This window comes from Eptatretus burgeri, chromosome 11 (assembly GCF_056783735.1).
Source record: "Eptatretus burgeri isolate ZD-2024b chromosome 11, Ebu_testis_v1, whole genome shotgun sequence".
Lineage (NCBI taxonomy): Eukaryota > Metazoa > Chordata > Myxini > Myxiniformes > Myxinidae > Eptatretus > Eptatretus burgeri.
The window spans coordinates 69308121-69333819 of NC_140971.1; the positions used below are offsets into that span (position 1 = coordinate 69308121).

General features: G+C 42.4%; 1 protein-coding gene across 17 annotated transcripts in view; it reads left to right on the plus strand.

Moving 5' to 3' along the window:
- GTF3C2 (general transcription factor IIIC subunit 2) overlaps positions 1-25699 on the plus strand; it is a 72388-nt gene that overhangs the window by 42019 nt on the left and 4670 nt on the right. For 7 of the 17 annotated variants that reach the window (XM_085846810.1, XM_085846811.1, XM_085846813.1 and 4 more), the window contains exons 13-24: positions 2547-2676; positions 3809-3965; positions 4206-4433; positions 4969-5056; positions 5324-5443; positions 9273-9431; positions 9653-9769; positions 10043-10105; positions 10982-11080; positions 16434-16511; positions 22258-22515; positions 22732-23010. In XM_085846810.1, the coding sequence (XP_085702936.1) occupies positions 2547-2676; positions 3809-3965; positions 4206-4433; positions 4969-5056; positions 5324-5443; positions 9273-9431; positions 9653-9769; positions 10043-10105; positions 10982-11080; positions 16434-16511; positions 22258-22515; positions 22732-23010 (1776 nt within the window). Of the gene's footprint in view, positions 1-2546; positions 2677-3808; positions 3966-4205; positions 4434-4968; positions 5057-5323; positions 5444-9272; positions 9432-9652; positions 9770-10042; positions 10106-10981; positions 11081-13867; positions 14544-16433; positions 16512-22257; positions 22516-22731; positions 23011-23631; positions 23656-23695; positions 23781-25699 lie in introns of those variants that run through there. The other 10 variants (XM_085846820.1, XM_085846821.1, XM_085846814.1 and 7 more) reach the window with 10 other exon arrangements.

The window sequence follows — 25699 nt, forward strand, 5'->3', positions numbered from 1 at the left end:
GAGCTCAGGTGTGCCAAGGAAGGAGTTTGCATGATGGAGGATGCCCAGTCGGCGACTGGTTTTGGAGCCAAGGTTGGAAATTTGGCTTTCCCAGGAAAGATCATGGCAGATAGTGAGACCCAAAAGCTTGAATGAAAGGACTTATTCAAGAGGATTGTTGATTTTATCCAGATCTGCAGAGAGAAAGAGAGAGAAGAGGCTGCTGCCTGCCAAACTAAAGGATGAGACATAGTATGGCAGAGAGTGGAGTCATCAGCAAAGAGATAAAGAGGATTTTGCAGAGTTGAAGAGATCATTGCTGAAAACTAGAAAAAGCACAGGGCCCAGAACACTGCCTTGAGGAACTCCAGCCTGGACAGGAAGAGGGGATGAGAGAATTACATGAAGAGCCACACATTGACTGTGACAGGAGAGGAAGTCTGTGAGCCATGAGTGGAGGTTTTTTTTTGTATACACTGTCGAGGCTCGTATGAGAGCAAACACACAGAACGCACAACAATGAGAGCAGGAGACAAGAGGGGTAGGAGAGGGAAGGAAAAAACAGTGGGAAACAGAGAAATGAGGAGATCTGTGGAAGGGAGAGGGATGGGGCGGGGTACACAGGGTAAAGAAGATGGACACTGCAGGGACTTTCAGGAAGGAAAGCAGGAAATTTGAAGGAGGTGGATTTGGGGTGGATTAGCAGGGGTAGAAAAGATCATGGTTTTGGATGGGGGAAGATAAGGGATGGTGGTGAACAGCTGTTTTGAAGACCTGGAGGGAAGAGTGGGATTGAAAAGAGTGTGGGAGTTTGTTCCAAAGGCAGGGAAAAAGAGGAATGAAAGAGTGAATATTACATAATTGCCTTGGAATCCATAGGAAGAGAGTTTGGTGAGCTGGGTGGGGTGCGAGACCATATTGAAAGCTCGCAATCTGTCTCGGGATATGGCTCTGATCTCATATCTGGCATTGAGGACCTCTTTCCATTGTTGGGAAAGCAGAAGCAGCATATCCAGGGTAGATTGACCTGGTCTGAATCCAAATTGATGATCGGAAATCATGCCATTGGAGAAGAAGGATTTAATGTCGGAAGCGATGATGGATTCCATGGCCTTGCTGATGATTGGAAGAAGGCTGATTTGTCTGTAGTTGCAGGGATCTGTTTTTGCACCTTTTTGATGCAGAATGGTAATGTTTGCTGATTTCCAAGCAGATGGCAAATGACATTGAGCAAATAAGAGGGTGAATAGAATAGAGAGAGGTTGAGCAAGAGCAGCAGAGCGGGATTTTAGGACACATGGGCTGATACCGTCTGGACCGGTTACAGAATCAGAGTCGCGGTTTAATAGCAAACTCTCCACCTTGTCAGGAGAAAAGGACACAGAGTCCAGGGACAGCTGGGTGCGACTGGGTAAGGTGTGTATAGAAAGCGATGGGTTTGGGAAACAAGATTTACAAGCAAACACGGAGTTTAGGCATTCAGCCTTTTCATGTGCAGTGTCAGCTGTGCAGCCATTTGAGGTAAAGGAGGCGATCGAAGGGGACCATTCACCAGAAACAGACTTAGACGTCACCAGGATTTGGAGGAGCGAGACAGGTTTGAGAGTTCAGACTTAAGATTAGAAAGATGTTGTTTCCTGGCTTTCCTCAGAGTAGACATACTTGTTCTGAGCTTTTTGGAAGGAACTGAGATTGACTTCAGTTGGCTTAGCCTTCCATGAGGGGAAGGCAAGTTGTTTCAGGACAAATGCCTCACCACAAGCTTCAGTGTACCATGGGCGGGAGGAAGGGTATGACAACTTAAGACGAGAGGGGATAAATCTGTGCATGAGAGAGAGCAAGTTTCTTTGAAAGAATTCCCAGGACGAGTTGATGTTGGAGAAAGTAGAGATAGGAAACCAGTCTCGAAGTTTGATAGCTGCTTGAGGTCCCTGGAAGTCGCCCTAAGTGAAATGCAAAACTCTGGCACTGAGGTGGTTCTCTACTAACAGCCAGAGAGACGTCTACTTTGACAAGCACGTGGTCGGATGAACCTATTGGAGCAGAGGAAGAACAGCAGATATTTTCAGGGAAATTGGTCAAAATCAAATCCAGAAGAGGAGTACCGTTGGTTGAGATCCAGGTCGGGAAGTTGACCGATTGTGTCATTCCAAATGAGTCGCAGAATGTTGGTAAAGTAGAGAGAGAACATATTATGAGAAAGACCACAAATGAGTATTGTTTATCTTTTTAAGCAACAAAAAGACTCCATTATCCTTGAAAATTTCCTCACTTCGTTCCAGGAGGGGGGAATGCGTCCAGATATTACATGATATATTCATCAACACAGCAACCCCACCCCCTCCCTCAATGCTACATATAATGCTTGGCCAAAGACTTCTCACCCACCCCCAATAATAACACAACACTGTGTGTGACACCCCTCATCCCCACACCATGCCCCACACTCCATAATGCAGGGCCAACCTCCTACCCACCTGCCTGTGCATTAGATCTGATATGAATGGTCCTGAAGGAAGGAATACTGCACTTATTTTGATAATTATGGTACATTGTGCACGGTGCAGGTAAACCGGTTTGTGACACTGGAAGTGGGTGCAGTATTCAACAAGGAGGATGCAAGCTGTGGGCAGTGTTTCTCACTTGACTGGATGCCTCATAAGGGGCACACTCACCTTGCAGCAGGTTTTTATGATGGTAATTAAGCAGGGTGAGGTTCCTCATCCTAATTATCCTTCGTTTACAAACTTTGTTTTGGACTAGCTGCCATATTAACAGTAATGCCAGTGTAGTTATCTAGTTCGATTACTCTCTGCTAAATAGTTCTCTATGTTGTAGCTTATACCTCTTGCCCAATAACTCGTAGAGATAGTGGGTTAGAGATTTTGTGAGATGACTGGTTCCTGGCTTTAAGAATAGATTACTATAGAAGTGTAAATTTTCACGCTGAGTGACATGAAAATGTGTTCACGCGTTTTTAATTTAGACGCATGACAATCTCAATGATGCTAACACGAGGCAACACACATGCAGATCGTATTTCTTGAGGATGATGGTGTTCAGAAACACACGTGTGTGTGCTCTGTTCGCATTGGCACTGTACGGAATCGATGAAATATGGATTGCAAAATACGGCGAGAAAGTACAGGAAAGCACAATCTATCAACACTGCAATTAAATGAATGTAGAGATTAGTGAGGCCCGGAAATGCTCACTTGAACGTCCATTTTGTCCAAGCTTGCACGTCGTCCTCAGTGCAGTGGCTGTTGAAATTCGTTTTGAGAAACATTGAAGTTCGTCCGCTTTTGAAATTGGCTTCAAATAACGAAGTAGCAAGCAGCATTTTACGTTAAATTGTGGACGCTTAAGTTACAGTGCTGTCGTTGCGAACCGCATGGACCTACCATGTGCTGGTCAACCACGTTGCTTGCTGCTCACTATGGCACGACTCGCGACAGTATGTGTACAACACGAACATTTTTTTGTGCAATCTGGTACTTTAATCTCTGTAAAAAGGCAAATTTATTCACGCTACTCTGTTGTCACGTGAAATGCATGAAAATTGCCACTTTTACAGTAATTGCAGAGTGATTGGAGAGGTTGTTATGCGAGGGGCTAGGTTCGGTGCCTTTGTTAAATGTAGGCAATGGTATTATATGGTAATCAATGGTATGGACAGAAGCAAATGGTGGTAGTGGGAAAAGCAATGGTACCTTAATGGTGCTGAATGGTTTACCATGGTAGTTATGTGTGACACAAAATGTAGATGTTTATTTTACATGAATTGTGAATGGTCCTTTTTTGTTGATGGGGGCAATTGAACCCACAGACATTCTCCTTGTAGGTTCTGTCGCCATTTGGGAGCTGACCTCTGACTCATGCCTGCTTCGTACCGGGACTGTTGACTCCTGTACCATCTTCCCTTACCAGTTGTTTGTTGCTCACCACCGACTCGTCTCCTCGATTGTTTGGTCACCTTCCAATCGGTAACGTTCACCTTGTATTCTACAATCTTTCTTCATCTCCCTGTTTAATGTTCATGTTATTTTCTCATGCACTTGCATATTTCCTATATTATCCCTGCCACTCAAACATTCATTTCATATGTGCTTCATACCCCACCATTCATTTGTGTATTTCCACTTCATCGACTGAACAGGAAATTATATCACAGTTTGCAGAACAGGAAATGTTTCTGTCCTTTATGTACTCAACTTTCGGTGCAGAGACTTCCTAGCAACCTCCAGCCATGACCGATACATCAAGTTTTGGGACATACGGCGTGTTCCAGATCCTGTCTCGGTGACCCAGCGATATAAGTCGATGGAGATTGCTTGGCCCTTGCAGTATTGCGGAGCAGTTGCTGCTCAAGAATGTTTCTCCAAACGGTCGGTTTTGGCTCAGACGTCCACTGAATCACTCGCAGAACTGCTAATTTCACGAACACATCAGCAGTGAAGTGAACCTGAGCCAGTTGAGCATTTTCTGCCCTACATAAGAACTTTCAAATAATAATAATGATATGAATTCCTTACAAGGAACTTCAATCCATGAGGCAGCCATTCGGCCCATAAAGCTTTGCAATGCTTTCCAACCTATTGTTGTTTGCTCTGTCCTTAAAAAATGTTGAGCATCAAGCAAGGAAGCAGCACATACCATTTTAATGGCATTGGTATGACTCAACCAGGGTTTGAACTACTGACCAGCTGTTTATTGACTCTGATTGGACATTCTAACAATTACACCATCTAGTATAGCATAAAATGACCATTGTGATGTATAAGATAGCTAAAAGAGGACATATTAGTACATTAAGACAAATATCTTATGCAGGATGGTGGAGATTGTCATTATCATCTAGCGTTTTTAAATCCCAACAACACCGGCTATAGTTGATTCTTTTTTCAGCAGTAATGACTTTTGCCGAACGAGAAAGAAATGGCAACCCCTCTGTGAATTCTACAGTCATACTTCTCTCTCGTGGTGCAGGTTCCTCCAGAACGGAATGCTTTACGTGGACTTTGGCTTTCTGGGCTTCAAACCACACCTTGTACCTGCGCAGAGCGCCTCAGTTTGGGTTTGTGCTCCTCTTTACTCATGTTGGAGATGGATGTACATGGGGACCTTACAGTTTCTATTAAAATAGGTTTTTTTTTTTAAAGAAATTAGTGTTCAGTTAATGTTTGCAACTATCAGAAGGCTGGAGTAATCATTATCAATAGTGACTGTGAATGTACAGAAACCAAAATACGGAAGATTCAATGCATGCTTATTGGGCACACTGTACAGCAATCCTTAACAGATCCTTTAGTAACATAGGAAACCTATTGATCACGTCCAACAGACGGTGTCGGTGTGCAACTGGACGAACATACTGTACATGGGAGATGGAGCGGGCAGTGTGGTTGGCACCATGCTGCCAAATTGCTGGAAAGAACAGAGCCTGTACCAGCACTACATTTTTGTAAGTTGCATCACATGTCTTTTTTCTTTACTCCCTCGTCTATTAGAAAACAAACAATAAAAGAGCATAACCCTCAATATTTTGTCCTATTCTTTGATCGATGGATCCTACCCATGCTTGGGTTAGGCTGTAACTGGCATCGTCTTGTTGGGCCTTGCCCTGATCCTTCAAGTAATTTTGTGTCGCATGCTCAGGGTCATGACCATGCACAGGGTGCCTTCATATGACTATGCTTGTTTTAGTGCATTGGTCCCCAACCTGCGGCCCGCGGAGCCCGATACTGTGGCCCGCAAGGACTTTCCAATCAAAACACATTTCCATGTAGCAATTTTAAAGGGGTTTACACAATGCCACTGCCGGCCGGCGCCGTGACCTGAAAAGCCTAACACAATGCCGCTGCCGGCCACTGCCGCTTTCCGCCGAGAGGAATCAAATCAATTTGATTTTACCTTCCGGCATCTTATGGCAGTATTTAAAATTAATTACACCCCGAACGGAAATTTGTTCAGAATTACAGTGCGTGAACAATCGATCGATCGAATACATATAAAATTTATTAATAAAAACAATACTCCAATAAACCCTAAACGTTGTTTCGAGATCTCAAATTTTTTTTCGATATTTTCTGGCTCCCAACATCCTTGGGAGTAGTGAATGCGGCCCGTGGGATCAAAAGGTTGGGGACCACTGTTTTAGTGTCTGTGAGCAAAATGTACCCTTTTGGATTTGCAATGTAAGCCACAGGTAGAGGAGCACTGAATGTGTCAGGTCCTCCACAGTACCTCCACCAGGTTTGAATTGGCCTACCAAGAGCACACAAGGCCTTGCATAAACAGCAAGCTGAGTAGCTCGTTCGGCCATGCGAGGCCAGTGCTCTGATGGATGCTGAGCATCTGAGTGCATCTTCGTTTCCATAGGAGAATCCCTCTGATCACAAAGGCAAAATGATCCTAGCAACTTCACTAGCATCTCCTCCTTGATCTTCTAGCTTTGTCTCTCAACTTGGTCCATCTCTCCTTCTCTCCACGCACTTGTATCAGTGTGCTTAAGGCACTCACCCTGCCTCACAAATAGGGCCAATCACACAGCTGGCCATGGTCTCCAAGGCCTCTCCACCTGGTCTAGCTTTTGCTTGCTTGGCAAACCTTTGCCTGATGATAACTGCTGTGGGTCTATAGGGTGCGCTGTTACATTCTGGCTTTTCCTTATATTATTTTTTTAATACCATGATGAACATAGTACACATCCTCCACTTGTTATTCCTGCCCTAACCTTCAGGGGGAACTGCATCAGCTGCACAGCTGTGCCCCAGCAATCGATGGTACTTGCACCTATGTGCTGCATATGGAAGATGATCATTCATTCTACTCAATCAAATACAATTCAGGGATTCTCATGCATCATATCCAGGATATTCAAAGCAGTGTGTACAACCCCCTCCACGAGCCTTAAGGCCCGGTCACACCTTGACGTTTTAGCCAACGTATGCCGATTTTTGAATTTTTTTTCTAAAACGCTGGCACACGTTGAATACGTTATGGGTAAGTTTTGATAACATTGAGAGCACGCTGAAAAACACTGCCATACGTCGCTGTACGTTGGCTTTAAACGTTGTACTTTTCGGTTGTCCTCAAATTTTTTCATGCTTGAAATTTCACGACGTATGCCGGCGTATGACTCACACGTTCCGCTACGCTGGCCACAAGTTGTATGCACGGTCTGCGATCGTTGACAGACGTCAACACATGCTACTTGTAAGTTAATCATAAGTTGAGACACACCGAGGTAATGTTTAGCGTACCCGAAACTTATTTCTAACCTATGATTAACGTGTTGTTGGCACGTTACGCGATCGTTGCCACACATCGACAGACGTTACTTTTAAGTTACTCATAGGCTGAAAGACGTCGGTATAATGGATCGTCCTTGCGTCAGCGTCCACAGCCATGGCCAGGACACTTATTTGCAGCATTCTTCAAACTTTTCTTCGGCATGACGAGGATGTTCACACTTCGATGTCTAGCTTGGCTATGATTCCAATTGTCCATCGGCAGCGTCTATTTAAAATAGTCGAGTTTGAGCGTTTTAACACGTTCAGAAGAAACGCTTCAAATTTCCAAACCCCAGCGTCAAAAAAAAAAAAAAAAAAAAAAAACAAAGGCGAGTGACAGCAATTTAAATCGTTCATTGTAAACAATGAAACTAGCTGAGTGGTACCGTTTAAAAGTCGTTGAGTGTAAAAAAAAATCCAATTGTTGAGCGCAAGCGTCTACTTTCAATAGTGGGGTTTGAGCGATTTAGCACGTTCAATAGAAATGATTAAAATTTCCAAACCCCAGCGTCAAAAAACAAAGGCGAGTGACAGCAATTTAAATCGTTCATTGTAAACAATGAAAATACCTGAGTGGTACCGTTTAAAAGTCGTTGAGTGTAAAAAAAATCCAATTGTTGAGCGCAAGCATCTACTTTCAATCGTGGAGATGCATCCATCATATCGTTGAGTGGCAGCCTATGAACCTACCCGTGGACACGCGGACGCAAGGACGATCCATCATAACCCACACCCTCCCCGTCACACCCACCTACTACTGCCAACATGAACAAACTATTACTAATACTAATACTGATACTGATACTGTTACTGCTGACATGGACATCGACTCAAAAAGGAACTCGAAAACACTGTTGGGTTCCCCTTTTATGAGCAGCATTTTTATATACCAATTCCAAAAACCACTGGGAACACGTCTTTATATGGCAGTTGTAACCTAGAAACACATTCATTTTTTTTTTTGTCGACCGGAAGACGTCATTGGAATACGTCTACATACGTCGATGTGTGTTGGGACTACGTAAAGAATTGGTTCAAAGCACGTCAAAAATAAGTTAGAAATAAGTTTCACGTAAAAAAGACATTACCGCGACGTGTTTCGACTTATGAGTAGCTTATAAGTAGCCTTTGTGGACGTGTGTAAGCGTCCGCATATCGTGTGTAAAACTTATCCCCATCGCATGCGGAACGTGTGTCATACGCCGAGTACGTCGTAAAATTTTGAACATGTTTAAAATTTCTTGACGTACTCGACTTACTACGACGTATGATAGCGTACTTTAGCGTTCTACTCACGTATACCAAACTTACTCATACCGTATTTGACGTGCCCCAACGTTTTAGACACACTTTTCTTAGGTCGGCATACGCTGGCAAGATCGCCAAGGTGTGACCGCGATGTTGTCACTTCCATTTCTACGGCAGTTATGATTCGAATCGTTGTGCGTCAGCCTTTTAATAGGCTACGTCACGACATCGTCGGCGATGCGTGCAACGCGCTATGCCGAAGTTAGACTATCGTTGGGCATAGGTTGTGTAGGCCAACAACAGGTTCAGCATTCGTTGGTATAAGTTATCTATAACACAACGAAACGTTCTGTGTCCATTACTAATATGTTATGCATACGACCAACTCGTTATGAATACGTCCGAATCTTAAAAAAAAACATCAAAAGTTCAACGTCAGCCAGCGTTTTACATACATTTTAATACGTTGCCATCGCTGGCTAAAACGTCAAGGTGTGACCGGGCCTTAAGATCATTAAGAAAGAGAAATTAGTTGTGTTTTTTTAATTCTATCTTATCGAATCTGCTCCTTCAGGACAGTCCACTGTATTATTATTATATTTATTTTTGCATAATTTTGACATTTTTACACAGGTGGTCCTTTTTTCCATTCATGGGGAAACAAGTTTGCACATTTTTAATCACCCTTTGAATGTCTAACTTTATAAACATACAATGAAGAGTAAATGTATTGCTTCTTCTCTTTGTCAGCCTGTGTACTGGATGGAGAAAAATGATGCCAGTAGATGGGAGGAAGCAGATGAGACGGAAAAGTTCAGCAGCATTTGGCAAGTTCACGAAGGAAATGAGGGCCAGGAGTGTGGAGAGAAACCATCGGAATTTGGGCTCACCTTCCACGACACGGACCTGGTAGGGAGGCTCTGGCAGAACCTTGATTGCACTTTCAGAATTTACTTCCTCTTCAGGGCTTTGGGGAAAATCTAACTGTGCATCACAAAGAAAACTTTAATGGCCTGGATGAAAGTCGGGACATAAGGCCTTAGAGAGAGTGTTGAACAAGTTAAAAGCCTTATTATATTAATCCTCTATCATTGTGACTCGCACACCACGTGATTCTCCTTATCCTCCAGACTAGTTTTTTCAAGCATCGTGTACGGGACTCTTTTAAGCGGCTCTCTGACCAAAGGAAGTATGAGAGTTCACAGCTCGATGACGCACGTCTGAAGCCACACTTTGCAATCCACAAAGTGAGTTTTTAAAGTTTCATTTGTACCAAATGCTTACTGGACCACGTGTTGTGTTGACTGCTTTAACGGTTTTGATTTGTAAACAAATGGCCTCCCAGGTTTGTTCGCTCCAACTCTGTGCAGATCGTCCAATGTGCAGTTTACGATTGAATTGAGGGATAATGTTTTCATTAACTTTGGGTTCCCATTTATACTTTAATTTCCTTTCCTTGTTTGATCCTATCCACTCTTTATCTTACCTTTCCCTTCTTCTTCCCTCCTTCCTACCTAAAGGTGAGGTCTAACCCCTGCCTGGATTCACATCTTTGGCTTCTCTCAGCTGGTTTTTCTGGCCTGGTACGAGCACACTGTGTCAATGCCTTGTTGTCCAATTCAGCTAGTTCATTGACTAACAAGAGTCAATATTTGTTTAACAACAAAGGAAGCTAAAGTCCACTGTTGACTTTGTGATCATGTACACAATCTGCAAGGGATTGTTTGGAGATTTTAAAATAAATTTTATCTTGTATTTAATAAAGATTATTGTTAATTTTGATTAACTTTCCCAGAACCTTCTGGTGATGTAATGATTGGAACGTCCGCTCTTAGTCTGGAGGTCAGCAGTTCAAACCCCGACCAAGTCATACCAAGGACTTTAAAAATGGTACCTGTTGCTTCTGTGCTTGATGTTCAGTATTTAAAAGGACAGAGCATGGATAAACAATCCTGGGAAGGCAATGGCAAACCACCTCGTTTAACCCTTGCAAAGAAACTGCTTCAGCAGCACCAATGCTCTGTAAAGAGTATGGTACATCACATATATATGTACTAGCAGGGTATGCTTCCACATTGTGTAAGCAAACATTCGAACTGTGCTTCCCCATTGTCTTGGGTCGCTCACCTGCATTTGCTTTTTCATTTATTTATTTTGTTCTTTTTTTTCATTTATTTCGATTTTCATTTACGATGGTTCTGTGATTTTTCCTGGTGTGTCGGCTTCGATGTCCATCAGCTTGGAAAATTACTGGTCTCGGGTCACTCACCTGCATTCATTTTTTAAAATTTATTTATTTTCATTTATTTATATTTTCATTATGGATGCTTTCTCACAGTTCTTTGATTTTTGCCAGTGTACCGGCTTCGATGTTCATCGGCACACAATTACCGTGCTTCTCCATTGTCTTGGGTTGCTCATCTGCATTTTTTTTCATTTATTTATATTTTCATTTACAGATGTTTTCTGATGGTTCTGTGATTTTTTTTTTTCCCCCGGTGTATCGGCTTCGATGTCCGTCAGCATGCAAAATTTCAGCTTTCTACGTCACCTGGAAGGTACTGATCTTTAATGTCAGTCAGTGAGTCAGTGGTTAGAATGAGCTTTATACATTAGATGTGTATGTATGTATGTATGTATGTATATATATATGTATGTATATATATATATGTATGTATATATATATGTATGTATATATATATATGTATGTATATATATATATATATGTATGTATATATATATATATGTATATATATATATATATGTATATATATATATATATATATATATATATTGTTGCGGATCCGGGGTGGTGGGATTCTCACCAGATCCTTGGCGCCACCCTCACCACCACCGCCTCCGGGATTTATAACGCCAGCGGCTCAGCACAGGCCTCGGGTCACGCGTCTTCAATCGCGATACCAACGTAATCCTTGTACCTTACCAGTTTAGGAAATAGAAGCCCTGGTTACAGACTGGTTTTGTTAGATGCCGAGCGTTTTCTGCCAGTCTGTAACCATTTTGGTTTTATATTCCAATCGAACGGATCGTTCCTCGACGCGACACGAATTAATCCATAGCGGCAACTTCATCCGAATCAACCAGATTTATCGGGGAATACAGCACAAGCAAAATTCATGACAATGTTTTTATTAACAATCTTTAACCTGTTCTTAACTAGGGTACTACGGACTACAGGTTTCGAGGGGGTCGCTACCGAGATATGCCTTAAACAACATGCAAACAAGACAGACAGACAGACAGCATGCATGCAAGACAGAGTACTTGGTGATGTCTCATGGACGAGAGGAAAGTGTCAAAAAGCACGAATGTCGCTCGTAACAAGCGGATGTCCACGGATTTGAGCCCCCAGCTCGAACGCACCGCGTGGCAAGATGGCGGCGCCGTACTCTTCCTTCTCAAGGCACCAGGTGCGCACGCCCTCCTCAGCGCGTTCTGGCCCCGTGCAATGTCGACGATGGGCCTCAGCTGATCCCTCTCAAGGTCCAGCAATACAAATCCAGGCCTGACCTGTGCACCAGACAAGGCCCAAATCGAGGTGCCGGGCTCTGGCAAGCGGATCGGCAAATGTGTCGAGCCGTTGGTGTGAGCAGGGACCGTCAGAGGCTCCGTCGTTTCCTCTCTTGCCCTCCCGCCTCGAAGCCCGACCTCTCAAATCCGTCCTCTCGGTTTCTTTCTCTGTAGAATCGCCTTTTCTTTCCTTTTCCACACTCGCCTCTCAAAGCCGGCTGCCGTCTCTCTCACGGCAGAATCACCTCCTCAAAAGAGTCGATCGCCGATTCGACATGCAGGCCACCTCTCTTTCGTTCGCTCGCTTCGAAACACGAGCACGCCTCGAGAGCAACTGTTTCCACACACTGAACCTTTTTACGAAGCCTTCGTTTGCTCACTTCGAAGCCACCCCGAGCACCCCTCGAAAACCCGACTGTTTTCCAAACTGAACTCCTTTCTCTCTTGTTCGCTCGCTTCGAAACGCGAGCACGCCTCGCTCAGCGAAGCCGACAAAACTCCTCCACTTCATTTTTACTTCCTCTTTTTGGCCACATCCTCTCAGCCGACTGGGCGGGGCCTCGTCTGGGATGGAGAGGAAGAAGAGGGAGCCCTTGGTACACCACCACTGTACGAACAATAAAACATGCATCCTACATCTCCCGACACTCATGTAACGTACATTTTACGACACAACCCAGCTAAACATGCATTGAATGGGGGATCTGAGCTAATCCTATATTTTGTCGTCCAATAAGGGCCATTTCCGTAACTATATATATATATATATATATATATATATATATATATATATATATATATATATATATATATATATATATATATATATATCCTGGTGTTGGCACAGTGGTTAGGGCAGCGGCTTGGGATCCAAAAGGTCCTGAGTTCAAGCCCCGTTGAGCCACTGAATTAATACACCAGGGGGTTGACTCAGCCTGTCATCCTTCCGAGGTTGGCGAAATGAGTACCATTATACTGGGCCGGTGTATACCCCGGTTAAAATAGGTGTACCATATCCCTGTGTCGTAAGAGGCGACCAGGGTTGCGTCAGGAAGGGCATCCGGCGCAAAACGTGCCAAATCACTAGGTGGATCATACGGATGATCCGCTGTGGCGACCCCGAACGGGAGCAGCCGAAAGAAGCAGAAGATATATATATATATATATATATATATATATATATATATATATATATATATATATATATATATATATATATATATATATATCGACTCCTCCCATGCTCTTCTAGCCAAAGAAAGCTTCATAAAACAACTATGAAGGGCAACACAAGTTAAGGCCTTTGCTGTTCCAAACCCTTCCCAAAGTTACTCCACAGCTATGAAGACATTCACAAATAGTACACACTTGAGAATCCCAATGCTGCACACTTCCTCAGCTGCTGGACCGGTTTCATCGCTTATTGGCGAATCATCAGCGACAGCGCAGACAGAAACATGCACCACTGAGGCTCCCAAGCATGTACCACTTGTGAATGCCAAAAGCACTCAATATATAAATGAAAAACAAAGACCCACTCACATCTCTCATCTGTGAATGGAGGGCACAACCAATTAGCTCTCACGTAATTAGTTAAACCCAGGTGGCTAGGATTATATATATATATATATATATATATATATATATATATATATATATATATATATATATAAATTGACTCCTCACATGCTCTTCTAACTCTCTCTCTCCTCTTCCCCCCCCCTCCCTCCTCTCTCCACCCCCCCCCACCTCTCCTCCCTCTTTTTGTGCTGTTCCTTTTGTTCTGTTTAATCTTGATACATTCTATATTCTAGCTCCTCCACGAGCCTGGACTTTGCATGCAAAAAATCAGGATTGAGTTCAAAAGTGTGAATATGTCATCGACACAAACTAACTCTTGATATAGAACAAGTGTTTTATCTCAGTAGATTACCCCTTCTCCCCTTCCGCTCTTCCCAACCCACCCCACTCCCATTACCCCTTTTCAGTCCATTGGAGGAAGAAGACCTCCCTCATCTCATGTTAAGGGATGTTTTCTCGTACTCGCCACACATTTGAAGTGCCGATTGGCAAAAGAGCATCAATGGGAATCAAACCCACACCAAATCTTGGAGATAAAGATGTCCTCACCTGCTGAACCAAACAGCCAGCTCCATTGTACACCTTTAAAAACGAGCGGTAATCCTTTGACTCGTAGGTCTTTAACCAAGACAACAACACAAAGTCTGTGATTCTGAATTAGTTCATGCTTTCGAGGTTAATACCTATGAGCAAGTTGCCCGTACCCGCACGGGATTATAAACGCAAATGGCGTCTTCTGTCATCGAGCCGGCAAGCTGGGAACATCAATTCCTATTTATTGCCACATCTGATGCTATTTAAATGCTCTAATGGTGGCGAGCTGCTCCATTTGAAACTCTTTGTTCGATATATGGAGCTTTTTGATCTCTGGATTCAAAATAAAAATTTGTATTGGTGTCAAACCACTAACCAATTGCAAATGAATAGTAGGTTTAATGAGATGCTTTGAATTGTTGGTATACAGATGTTTTTTTTGGTATACAGAGTCGAGGCTCATTGAAGATCTAGAATACAGGACGGACCAGAACACAAGACACATTGTGGAAAAGGGAAAACACACCAACAGCAGGGTAGAGGGACACAACAAAGACACCTATAGGAGAAAAATGAGAGAGGAAGTGGAGGTGAGGAGGATGGGTTTAACTAGCACAGCACTCGGTAGAGCGCATACCTCCACCAGGCTGAACAGTTTACGTTTTGTATCCCACTGATCGGCCAAATCTGGATCCAGACCTCAACCCAAATCGAATTGGCTTGTTCTTGTTGCTTGCCCACCTCATCCATCTGGTTTTGTCATAATCCGTCCACAGCCTTTTGAAACGTTTTGAAATATTGTACTATGTATCTCAATTGTGAAGAATCACTTAAATAGTCTTTAAAATTCTAGTGTCCGGATCGGGATCTTCACCAAAATCGAATCGATTTGTCCTTGGCACACGGTCAACCTGTGCACCAAGTTACGTCCGAATCTGTCAACATCTTTTTGAAATATCCTGCTCACAGACAGATAGAAAAACAAGAGTGAAAACATAACCCCCATCTACCTTCAGTAGCAGAGATAAGTAGCTGAATACAAGCTCAAACATAGCAAGAGGAGGAAGGAAAAAAAGTGGGGATGAAACAATATGAAAAGGAGAGTGAGTGGATGGCAGAACACAATAATCTGGAAAGAAAGCGATGTAATTTGGGATGGAGGGGGGTTAATCTGGGTGGAAAAGATCATGGGTGTGGATGGGGGATGACCTGAGATGCTGCTGAACAGCCATCTTGAAACTCTGGAGGGAATAATGGGATTGTACAGACGTAGGAAGTTGGTTCCACAGGTGAAAGAAAAGCTGAACAAATGTTGAGACTGCACCCGATAGTTTGGCGCCCACGTTCCTCATGATATTTTCATCCCAGGTTCGATTCCGACCTCCCATGCTGATAAAGCTTTTCCACTCATCTGAACGGAGTGAGGTGGTGAGTGAAGTCTGTCGTGTTTACCATTGGCTCAACCACTCCAAACAATTTCTGGCACACATAAGTAGGACACAAGAAGTAAACGCCTTCCAGTGAGAATCAAAAAATTATCTCAAATCCTCACTAATTAGCTGAAACAACACCTGATGAGAACATTCTTCATGCAGCGATGATTCCTGTCTCTCTGAAGGTGTTGTTTATTCTCTTTTTGGATAAACATTTCTGATTTCTTTTTTCATTGTACAGTTTCATTCATTGGTGTTGTTTAATTGGATTTCCGTTTCATTGTTTGTGGTATTAATCCAGAGCAAATAGGCTGTTTATTACACAGAGTTGCTGATAACAAATAGGCCAGCTGGGAATCCATGTAAAGGGCATGACGTGTGTGCCGGTGAACAAATCAACTCCAAGTGTCATTCTTATGTTGACACACAATGTAATTGTCACGTTGGATATTTTATATGTTTATCGATTTCTCAAATTACTGACAACAATGAAGATAGATTTTTTGGATGAATCTTCCACGCCTCTTGTATCTCCCTAATGTACAGTTCTTTAATCGGTGCTGTATGGAGATGAACCCGATGTTTGGTTAAATTAACCCGAATTCACTCCGTTCAAGGCAGCACTTGCTGGTTTCAGAGCCACTTCATGAACGGTAATCCTGGCGTTGCAGAATGGGTCGAGCCGCGTTGTCGTGTTTGGGCAAATTGTCATCATTATGTTTCACTTTGGAGCTGCTGATGTTGATAGGTGGGAATATAAATAGTGTTTGTGTGTCAGCTGAAGGTACAGGGACAACCTCACACACACCCTGCCCACACCACCTCTTCACAGGCAGCAAGCGATGCTGTGCGCACCGCTACAAACTTGGATGGGATGAAGTTCAGCAAACTGTGTGTTTTCATCACCCAGGTGTGTGCGTGTGCTTATCAGGACAGGTTAATGACTGGTTATTACCTTCACCAAGTTTGTTTGGTGATAATATATAGTTTAATGTCACAATACCACGTGTGATGGAAACTATTTTGGGTTCCACATTGAGTGAACTGTTTGAGAACATGTCTGCCTGCTAACCATTTACGAGTTGAACTTCAAAGCAAAGATATGTGTTCGGGTCGAATGAGGCACCCACATTGAGAGAACAATACACAGAAGCTCAGGAAGCTCTTTATGCAGAAGATTAGTGGACATCCATGATGATCTCCAGACCGCTGTACCAATGGAGCCTCCATGTTGTTCACCTCACTCAAACATTCAAGTGGACCAATTAAGGTTGCGTTTGGTGACTAATACCGTTTTGGCTTTGGTGGAACGATGGATGGGCAGATATTGATTCCCTGCTTTCCATGAACAGAGGCATTTGAACCTGTGAAATGGCACATCTTGCTGTGGAGCATCATCAGCAATTGTACTGTATATTCTCATCATCAATCCACCAAAAACAACTCTGTTAAGTTTCATCAATGTCAGACAACTTGAGGTTGAGACCTTTTCAGTGTTCTGAAGATCATCTTCTTTTTCATTCTGTTTATGTTTTATCAGCCCCCATGGGACTTAGTCTGAAATGGGGGGCTTATGGATTTGGTCTCTAATTTCCTGTCCATGCGTGCATGCATCTACAACCATCTCTCGGACATGCATGGACCGATTTTATTCATACTTGGCACAAAGACAACACATGATTGTATACATATGCACATTTTGTTTCATGATGTGATCAAAGATGCCCTACTGGCGGCCATTTGTAAAAAAACCAAAAAAAAGATCCAGTGTCGAACACGTCCTCAACCATTTCTCAGACAAGCATTTACCTATCTTGTTCAAACTTGGTACACAGATAAAGAATGGTGGCTTACATATGCACGCCATTTTTTTTGAGATCAGATCCAAGATGGCCAATTTGGGGGCATTTTGTTACTAAAATGTGTCCCCGACCATTTCTCAGACATGCATGGTCCGATTTTGTTCAAACTTGGCACAAGCACAGTACATGATGGCATACATACATGCACCTCACTTTGTTTTGCGATCAGATCAAAGATGGCTGACTGGTAGACTGGCGGCCATTTTAGTTGTAAAAAAAACCGCTGGTATTGAACACGTCCTCAACCATTTCACAGACATGCATTTACTGATCTTGTTCAAACTTGACACACAGATAAGGAATGATGGCTTACATATGCAAGTCACTTTTATTGTTTTTGGAGATCAGATTCAAGATGGCCGACCGGCTGCCATTTTAGTGGTAAAAAACCCTGATGTTGAACACGTCCTCAACCATTTCTCGGACATGCATTTACCGATGTTGTTCAAACTTGGCACACATAATGAATGATGGCTTACATGTGCATGTCAGTTGTTTTTTTTTTTTGAGATCGTATCCAAGATGACTGACTGGTGGCCATTTTGTGACTTAAATGTGTCCCCAACCATTTCTCAGACATGCATGGTCTGATTTTGTTCATACTTGGCATAACCACAGTACATGATGGCATACACATGCACCTCACTTTATTTTTTTTTACACTTTATTTTGCGATGTGATCAAAGGTGGCCGACTGGTCGACTGGTGGCCATTTTAGTTGCACATATAAATATGGGCCAGCCCTTTAACTCCGTACAGAAAAATTACTAAAACAACAGGGGCTCTGACATTTTATGTCTTTTTACTTATTTTTACTGATGTTATTTCTGGGTTTTAGCAAATTACACTATTTATTCCCATAACATCCCCTTATCGTCAGTCGTCACTGTATCAGTATATCCCAGTCGGACAACTTACAGCAATGATAGGGAACGTAGAGAGATTCGAATCTGTGAGTATGACCTCCATATACTGGAGTTATTTTTCTCCACAGTAACAAAACTTGTATATTTCGTGATGACTATGATGATGAGGTGGATGGTGTGATAGTATGATTGCACTTGAACACCCATCCTGTACGCACCTGTACAGCCACAATGTGCACTAATTCCCATAATGTACCTCAACGGAAGGTTTCTTCTCTTTTTCAGCAGGAACAATAGCTGATGGTATTGAATGTGTTAATAAGACACCATATTAATCGTGGGTAGAAATGATCATTCAGAGGTATTTATAAAGAAGCGGATTAGGTAGACGTGAGATTTAAACGAGTGAAAGCAAATAATGAGTTGAAACCGTTCATCCAGTGCGTTTCAATGGAGGGCTCTGGCTCATTATGGACATCCTGTTTTGCTTGTAGTCGCTTTCTGGCCAGTTCACTTATAGGAGCAGGTGAAGGAAGGAAAGGGTCGACGATATGCGATGGGTTTTCAAATTGCTGTTTTGTGCATCATGAGTGCTCGTGTAAGTGGAGTCATGAAATGTAGATGAGTGCTTGTTCTGAGTAAGTTTTATTCATTCCTCGAAGAAATGGGCGAACCCATGAGTAGGAGAAAAACAAAAATAAATAAACTAAAAGCCACCAAAAAACAAAAACCTGCAACAGACATCGATATACAGTACGTAGGTTCAACAGTTTAAGTCAATTACAGGTCAAATCAATTACAGTTGCAATCAATTACAGGTCAAATTAATTACAGTTAAAAAAAACAAACAATGCCAGATAACAGCCTATTGTTCTTGACATGTAAAAGTATAATGATCGTCATTCAACAATGTCATCATTCCCACTATCCTGAACAATAAATGAAATACACATGAACTGTAATTTGTCATTCTTTAACATCACAGCTGAAAACATTAGTTGTATTCGAACCCTCATTTCTACAATGAAATTTGCTATAAACTAGAGTTCAAAATGTAGAGATGATGTAGGAGGAATATATATATATATATATATATATATATATATATATATATAATATAATATAATATATATATATATATATATATATATATATATATATATATATATATATATATAACATTACAAGGGAAGTTCACAATTATATAATCAACCTATATAAAACAATGTGTGCTTGTGTATTTGTTTGTCCCCCTTCATAAGGACTAATTAAGAAGGGTTTTAAAGGCCAATCTTTTAACACGACTGTGTTCACTACGGTCTATTTTTCAGGACACAATAACTTGAAAATTATTTTTCATAAAACAGTAATTACGTCTCTCCTATAGGAAATGTAGACAGTGACTTGCAACCGTGGCTCAAGGACAGTATCCAGAAGTATTTTAATCAATAATAAATACAAGGCGAAGGGAGGTGAAATTCACTGCACGTGATATGCAACATGCGCAGAGTAAAACGAGTGCTCATTTACATCCGAAGGAAGTCCAACAAATAAAGAAGAGATAAGCATACCTGAGGCTAGGCCGAGGCTTCAGACTTTGGCATGCTCACGAGGCTGTATGGCTGTACCAAAAACGAAACGTCCCAGAAGATAAAGAAAATAGGGTCACATTTTGCATGCCGATGGATATCGAAGCCGATACCCTGGGAAAAAAAATCACAGATCTGTTGGAAAGCGTCTGTTAATGAAAATATAAATAAATGAAAATAAATAAATGAACAAAACAAATGCAGGTCAATGTCCCTAGACAATGGGGAAGCATGGTTTGATATTGCTTACAATGTGTAAGCATACCCCGCTCATGTATATTGTTGCAGGTCTGACAATCCAGGTTAATCCCCTTGACCCAATTTGTGGTGATGGGCGGTCAATACCACCAGCCCAAATAGCCGAGCAGTTCTTCTTAGGAGGTGGACAGGTTTATCCTCGGAGATTATAACGCGCGCGGGAGGGGTGGGGCGCAGTGGCAGAGCGACGGAGGTCCAAATGGATGCACAGGGGAGTTTATACTCGAATCCTACTACAAATACATGGACACAGCAACTTAAAATAGACACGGGAATTTAATGACACTGGAAATATTTACAAGGAACAATAATGAGAAAATTTAATAATACGTGAGGTAAACTAATCCGAAAGTCTAAATCGAGGCGCCTCTACACACAGACTTAAATACAGACAAGGGGAAACGAAATCAAAGAAAATCCCTCCTTTATTCTGGCACTTAGCTTGGTCCATAGATGGTCTTTATGGAACGTGGAATGAAGGTGTTTCTATTTGCATGTGTAGATGTGCGCAAAATGGTGCCAAGCTGCTCTCTCGCAGCGGGAACGTTGGTCAGGCAATTCGTGAGCGGTATTCAACACCAAGACTCACCGACCATCATGCAGTTTCTTCATCTATCGCACCTGCCGATTACGTTCTTTGCAGAATGGCGCTGTCCCCTTTGATGACATACACAAGGTTCCGAGGTCCATCCCACATGACCAACTAAGAGTCGATGGCCAACGTCTTGCTCAGTACGTGAGCCAAATCGCCTCAGCACGAATATGAGAATCATGCCATCTTCTTCATGCGTCGAAGGAAAACCTGCCGTGAAGCTGTTTTTACAGGCCATCGCCTCGCTACGTTCTCTCTCGACCGCGTGCGTCCCTCACTCCACACTCATTCCTTGCTACGAGCTGCTTCCCCATCCTCTCTGATCGCCTGCTTCCTACGCCCTCCTCTTCTTCCTGCCACTAACGTCACACCCATAAATCATCAGCCCCGGGGGGCATGACTTCGCCTGCCGTCACCCTTGGGGGTGGGGCTTCTTCCCACTTGGTCAGGTTATAAAAATGCAATTCTTCCATGGTTTGCAATACAAAAACATGGGGAAAAGTCACACAGGGGCAATTACATACTGGGGGAACTTATCCTTAATCCCTATCTAATTGACACCGCACCACCCCCGATCCCCCCCCCCCCCCAGTGTGGTGACATGGAACACAAGCTCACAGTTTCCCTACTTAATTACATTGAGACGTCTCCTACACGTCCACAGACCACACAACTCCATTGAATCCTAACTTTCCAATTAAATTCCTCCCTCTAAACCCCACAACTGTAACAATATAAAGCTCTTTCTAACCACGGACTCACTGACTGATATTAAAGATTGGTACCTCTGGGTGGCGAAGAAAGCTGAAATTTTGAGTGCCAATGGACATCGAAGCCGGGACACCAGAAAGAACCACAGAATCGTCAGCAGCATCCATAAATGAAAATATAAATATATGCGAAAAAATAAATGAAAAAAATGCAGGTGAGTGACCCAGAGGCAATGGGGAAACATTGTTTGTTATTGTGTACAATGTAAGCACACCCCACTAGTATTTTATTAAGAGGTATAAAAAAAGACCACAAAACCAACATCAAATGTGTAAATTTAAACGATCTATAACAGCAACGATTGTTTCACAAAAAACTTTCATCTATTGATAAAATACTTCCAAATCTAATTGACACAGCATCACCAATGATTCTGATTTGACACAGCACCACCAATGATTCCTAGCACGTCTGGTATGCACCATTTATGTATTCATAAACTCCTTTACACTAGTTTCAATGATCACAATGAGTCATTGGTTCGAGAAACCAGGTTTTAGGTACCTTGCTCCTTATGGCTAACAAGTTGGTGTCTTTTAAGCACACGGCATGTCATGGGAAACATATGATTTCCATCATGATTCCTGCAGTATCTGAGTCACATGCTGAGCAGTCTCTAATAACTACCATGTTATTAACCTGCAAAAGGTCATTCGAACTGTACCAACTGCAACAAAGCTGATTCCATTGCAGATGGTCATGGTTGTGTTTGGGGTAGTGTTTCCATGGACAGGCATACAAGCACCATGTGCTGTGGAACATTCTTGTGGCTCTGGGTACATGTGGTGGACAGCTCGTGTTCTCAGGAGCCACGTTTTCTTGCCCTTGCAAGGCCGGCCTGAATATTCCGTACAGCATGGCCACTCTGGTTGTTCCTTCGCTGCTCCTCTTCCTGCTCGGCTGCGGACTCTGTGCCGATACCTGGCACCTTCTCCGTGCTTGCACTCATGGACAGCTGTCGAGCAACACTTGGGACGTGGGTGACATTCCTTCCATTTTCTATCTCCAATGGCCTTTATTTATTTATTATGAATTTCCAAAACGGTTCTTTTTGTTTTGACTTTGAACTTCACATCAAACTGATCTTCATGACTGTCTTCGACTTCAATTATCACAATGGTATTAATCTCCGGGCCTTGTGACCCCGGTCATGCTTCATCATAACCCTTCCCTTTATCCCCTTCTCCATCAGATTGTTGGATCCATCCTCCTGTCCGTGATTGGTCGAGCGATAGTTGCTCCCTTGTCCTGGACATGTATATCTCTTCTCACCGGAACGATGTTCGTTTGTGCTGCGGCAGAAAGCTCCGATCCCACACAGTACGGGTTCTATGACCTATTCGTGACCTGGAAGAGTTTGCCTGAAATCATGGCAGCAGTTCCCTGCCCGGATATTCCTTTAGACCCTGCATTGCAGAAGGCCCACTTCCCCAGGCAGGCCGTTCTGCTTTCCCTCCATGCAAAGTCCCAGGTACATAGTGTAAAGAGTATTGTCGGCATAAATGTCTAAAGCACTGAAAAGGTCATTAGTGTTGGATCTGATATGAAAAATGGTTTCAACTAATCCCGAGAATGTACGACCTCAGAGCTACAACTTTGACCCCTCCTAAAAAGCTACCATGTTACCATATCATATTTCTTAGTGTTGTTGTAACTATTTTAACCATCTGTTACAGACTGTCACTGAGGTGATGTCACATGACATAACATGGGAGACAAAGGATGGGCCGATCAATGAGTAGGCTCCCAATAATATTTTCATGCGTATGAGATGGCACAACATGGTCGTTCGCTCACCACTCAGTACACATGAGGTCTAGCACCAGAACAGCCAATGGTGATTGGCTGAATTGAACTGAGGGGACCAAGATGAGTTTGGCATCTAAACTTAACGACTATGTTAAACCAACACTCCAATGATGGCAGAGAGAACATCCCCACTCTCAAATTTGACACTTTAATTGTATTAAATGAGAATAATAACAGTGGAACAAATATATATATAAAAGGCGGTTCATATTTACATTATGGATGTTTTATGTATAGATGGACAAACCATTGACAGACTGCATTCTCCCCGTTGGTTGGACAGCTGGCCTGACCACCCACAATTGTAACCTGGAAAAAAAAAATCACATGTCTGCCATTTTGTGAAGGTGACAGCACACAAAGGACTCGGGTTTCAGACCTCTGGTGTCGACCCATGGACCGGTGCAATTGGAATACACACAGAATGAACAGGTCAGATATGACAGGACTGTAAAATAAGAAAAAGAGCAATCAGCGATTGCAGACCCTCGCCAGGACTTCTTTTGAGTGGTGTATTTTGTGTGGCGTTTGTGTGTTGGTGTGTTACGTAATTAATAAGAGACATAATTAGAACTGACACTTTATAACTGCTGGCAGTGATGACCGGGTACCAAGATGTCCCACTTTGATCGGACACCTGACCCTGACCCATGACGTTGTTTTTTTATTATTATTTAGTTGAATCTAGAATGGGATTAAAATAAATTCAATTCAAATCGAATGGAAGACCAAATCGGTACGGTCCTGCATTGGAGTAATCAGAAGGAACCCGAACAAGCAAAAAGCAAAGATGAAGTCATCAGGAGGAACCTGGATAGGATTCGCATTTCAGCTGATACTCCTCCACCCTCAAACCCATCCAGACACAGCCAAGTGAGCCTCATTCAAGAAAAAAAGAAAAGAATCCATATCAAAAAAATTAAATAATTCTCGCTGCCAGACCATGCGTCTGATCAAGTTGAAATTTAAAACATGTATTCCCCATAACTACACCAGCCAAGTTATTTCACCAATGGTGAAAAAACTACACATCATAAATGTGAAGTTTCATGTTGATTGATTAAGCAGTTCCAGAAAAAACATTATTTAATATTTTTCTTCAATCCAATTTACCTGCCAAACCATGTGACCTATCAATTATTCCTTAACAAACTTGTACACCCATGGCTTGGGGAACATTTTTCTGAAGTTTCTCCTGGATGTGTACAGCTGTTCTGGAGTAGAAGATTTTATGTAGGGTTCAGGGTAAATCCAGTATGGCTGCCAAACCATGTGACCTATGACATCATATATGTGAACCTTTTGTTCCTCATGGACAGGCGGTCATACATGTGGTTTCACCTCGATCTGTTCAGCCACTTCAGAGAAGAAGATTTTTGAATATTTTTTGAAAAAAACAATAAAGCTACCGAATCATGTGACTGATGATGTTATCAATTTTTTTTCTTTGTACCATTTCAGCCCAAGAGGACCCTCAAAATTTTCATACTGATCAGATGTAGCGTTCTACTTGTGCAATTATGACGTCATAAAAAAAAATCAAACTTCCAACATGGCTGCCACACCACGTGACCTATGATGTCATAATTATCATTAAAACATTCTTCATGAGTAGTCGCACCAATGGTGAAAATTTTGTCTCAATCCGTCAAGTTCTGTCCGGCCAAACAAACAAACAAACAAACACAGACAGACAAACGAACAAACGGACCCAAATGCAATTCCCTCTCCTTCGGCGCAGGTAACCAACTTGGAGCCAGGTAGATAAAATAAACAGGTAGGAGGTATCGTCTGGTAGGGTTGGACCAGGAATAATTGAAAATTTAATTCAGTCGTTAACACATTCAGTAATTAACTCAAGAATATTATAATACACAACAATTATTTCATTATCTCCTTGGCTGCTCATTGTCAGGAATGTTCAACCACCTTGTGTCATGAATACCCTGGAATTACCTCCTTTATTACAATTCAGCTTTGTGACTTTGTGACTTTGTGACTTTGTTACAAAATACAACTTTGTGACTCATTCAGCAAATTACTCTTTATAATCACTTTGGATCTCCATTTGTCTACCTAAGTTAACATGTTGGAGCTTTGTTAATCTGCTTGTTATCTCGGCCTGCTCGGGTAGCCTACAGCTTAGATAGACAGAGGATACAAACTCTCCTTTGAGCTGTATAACCTGGGTTTGAATCTCGACCTAGCTATAAACTGCCACCCTGGTGTTTCACATGGAGGATGGTCGAGGCATCAATGTGTGGATGTGTGTTGTTAATCGGAGGGATTTTGAGCCGGAGGACCCATCTGCTGGCATTGGTCGGTGGATGTTAAGGACCCCACGGGGTCCT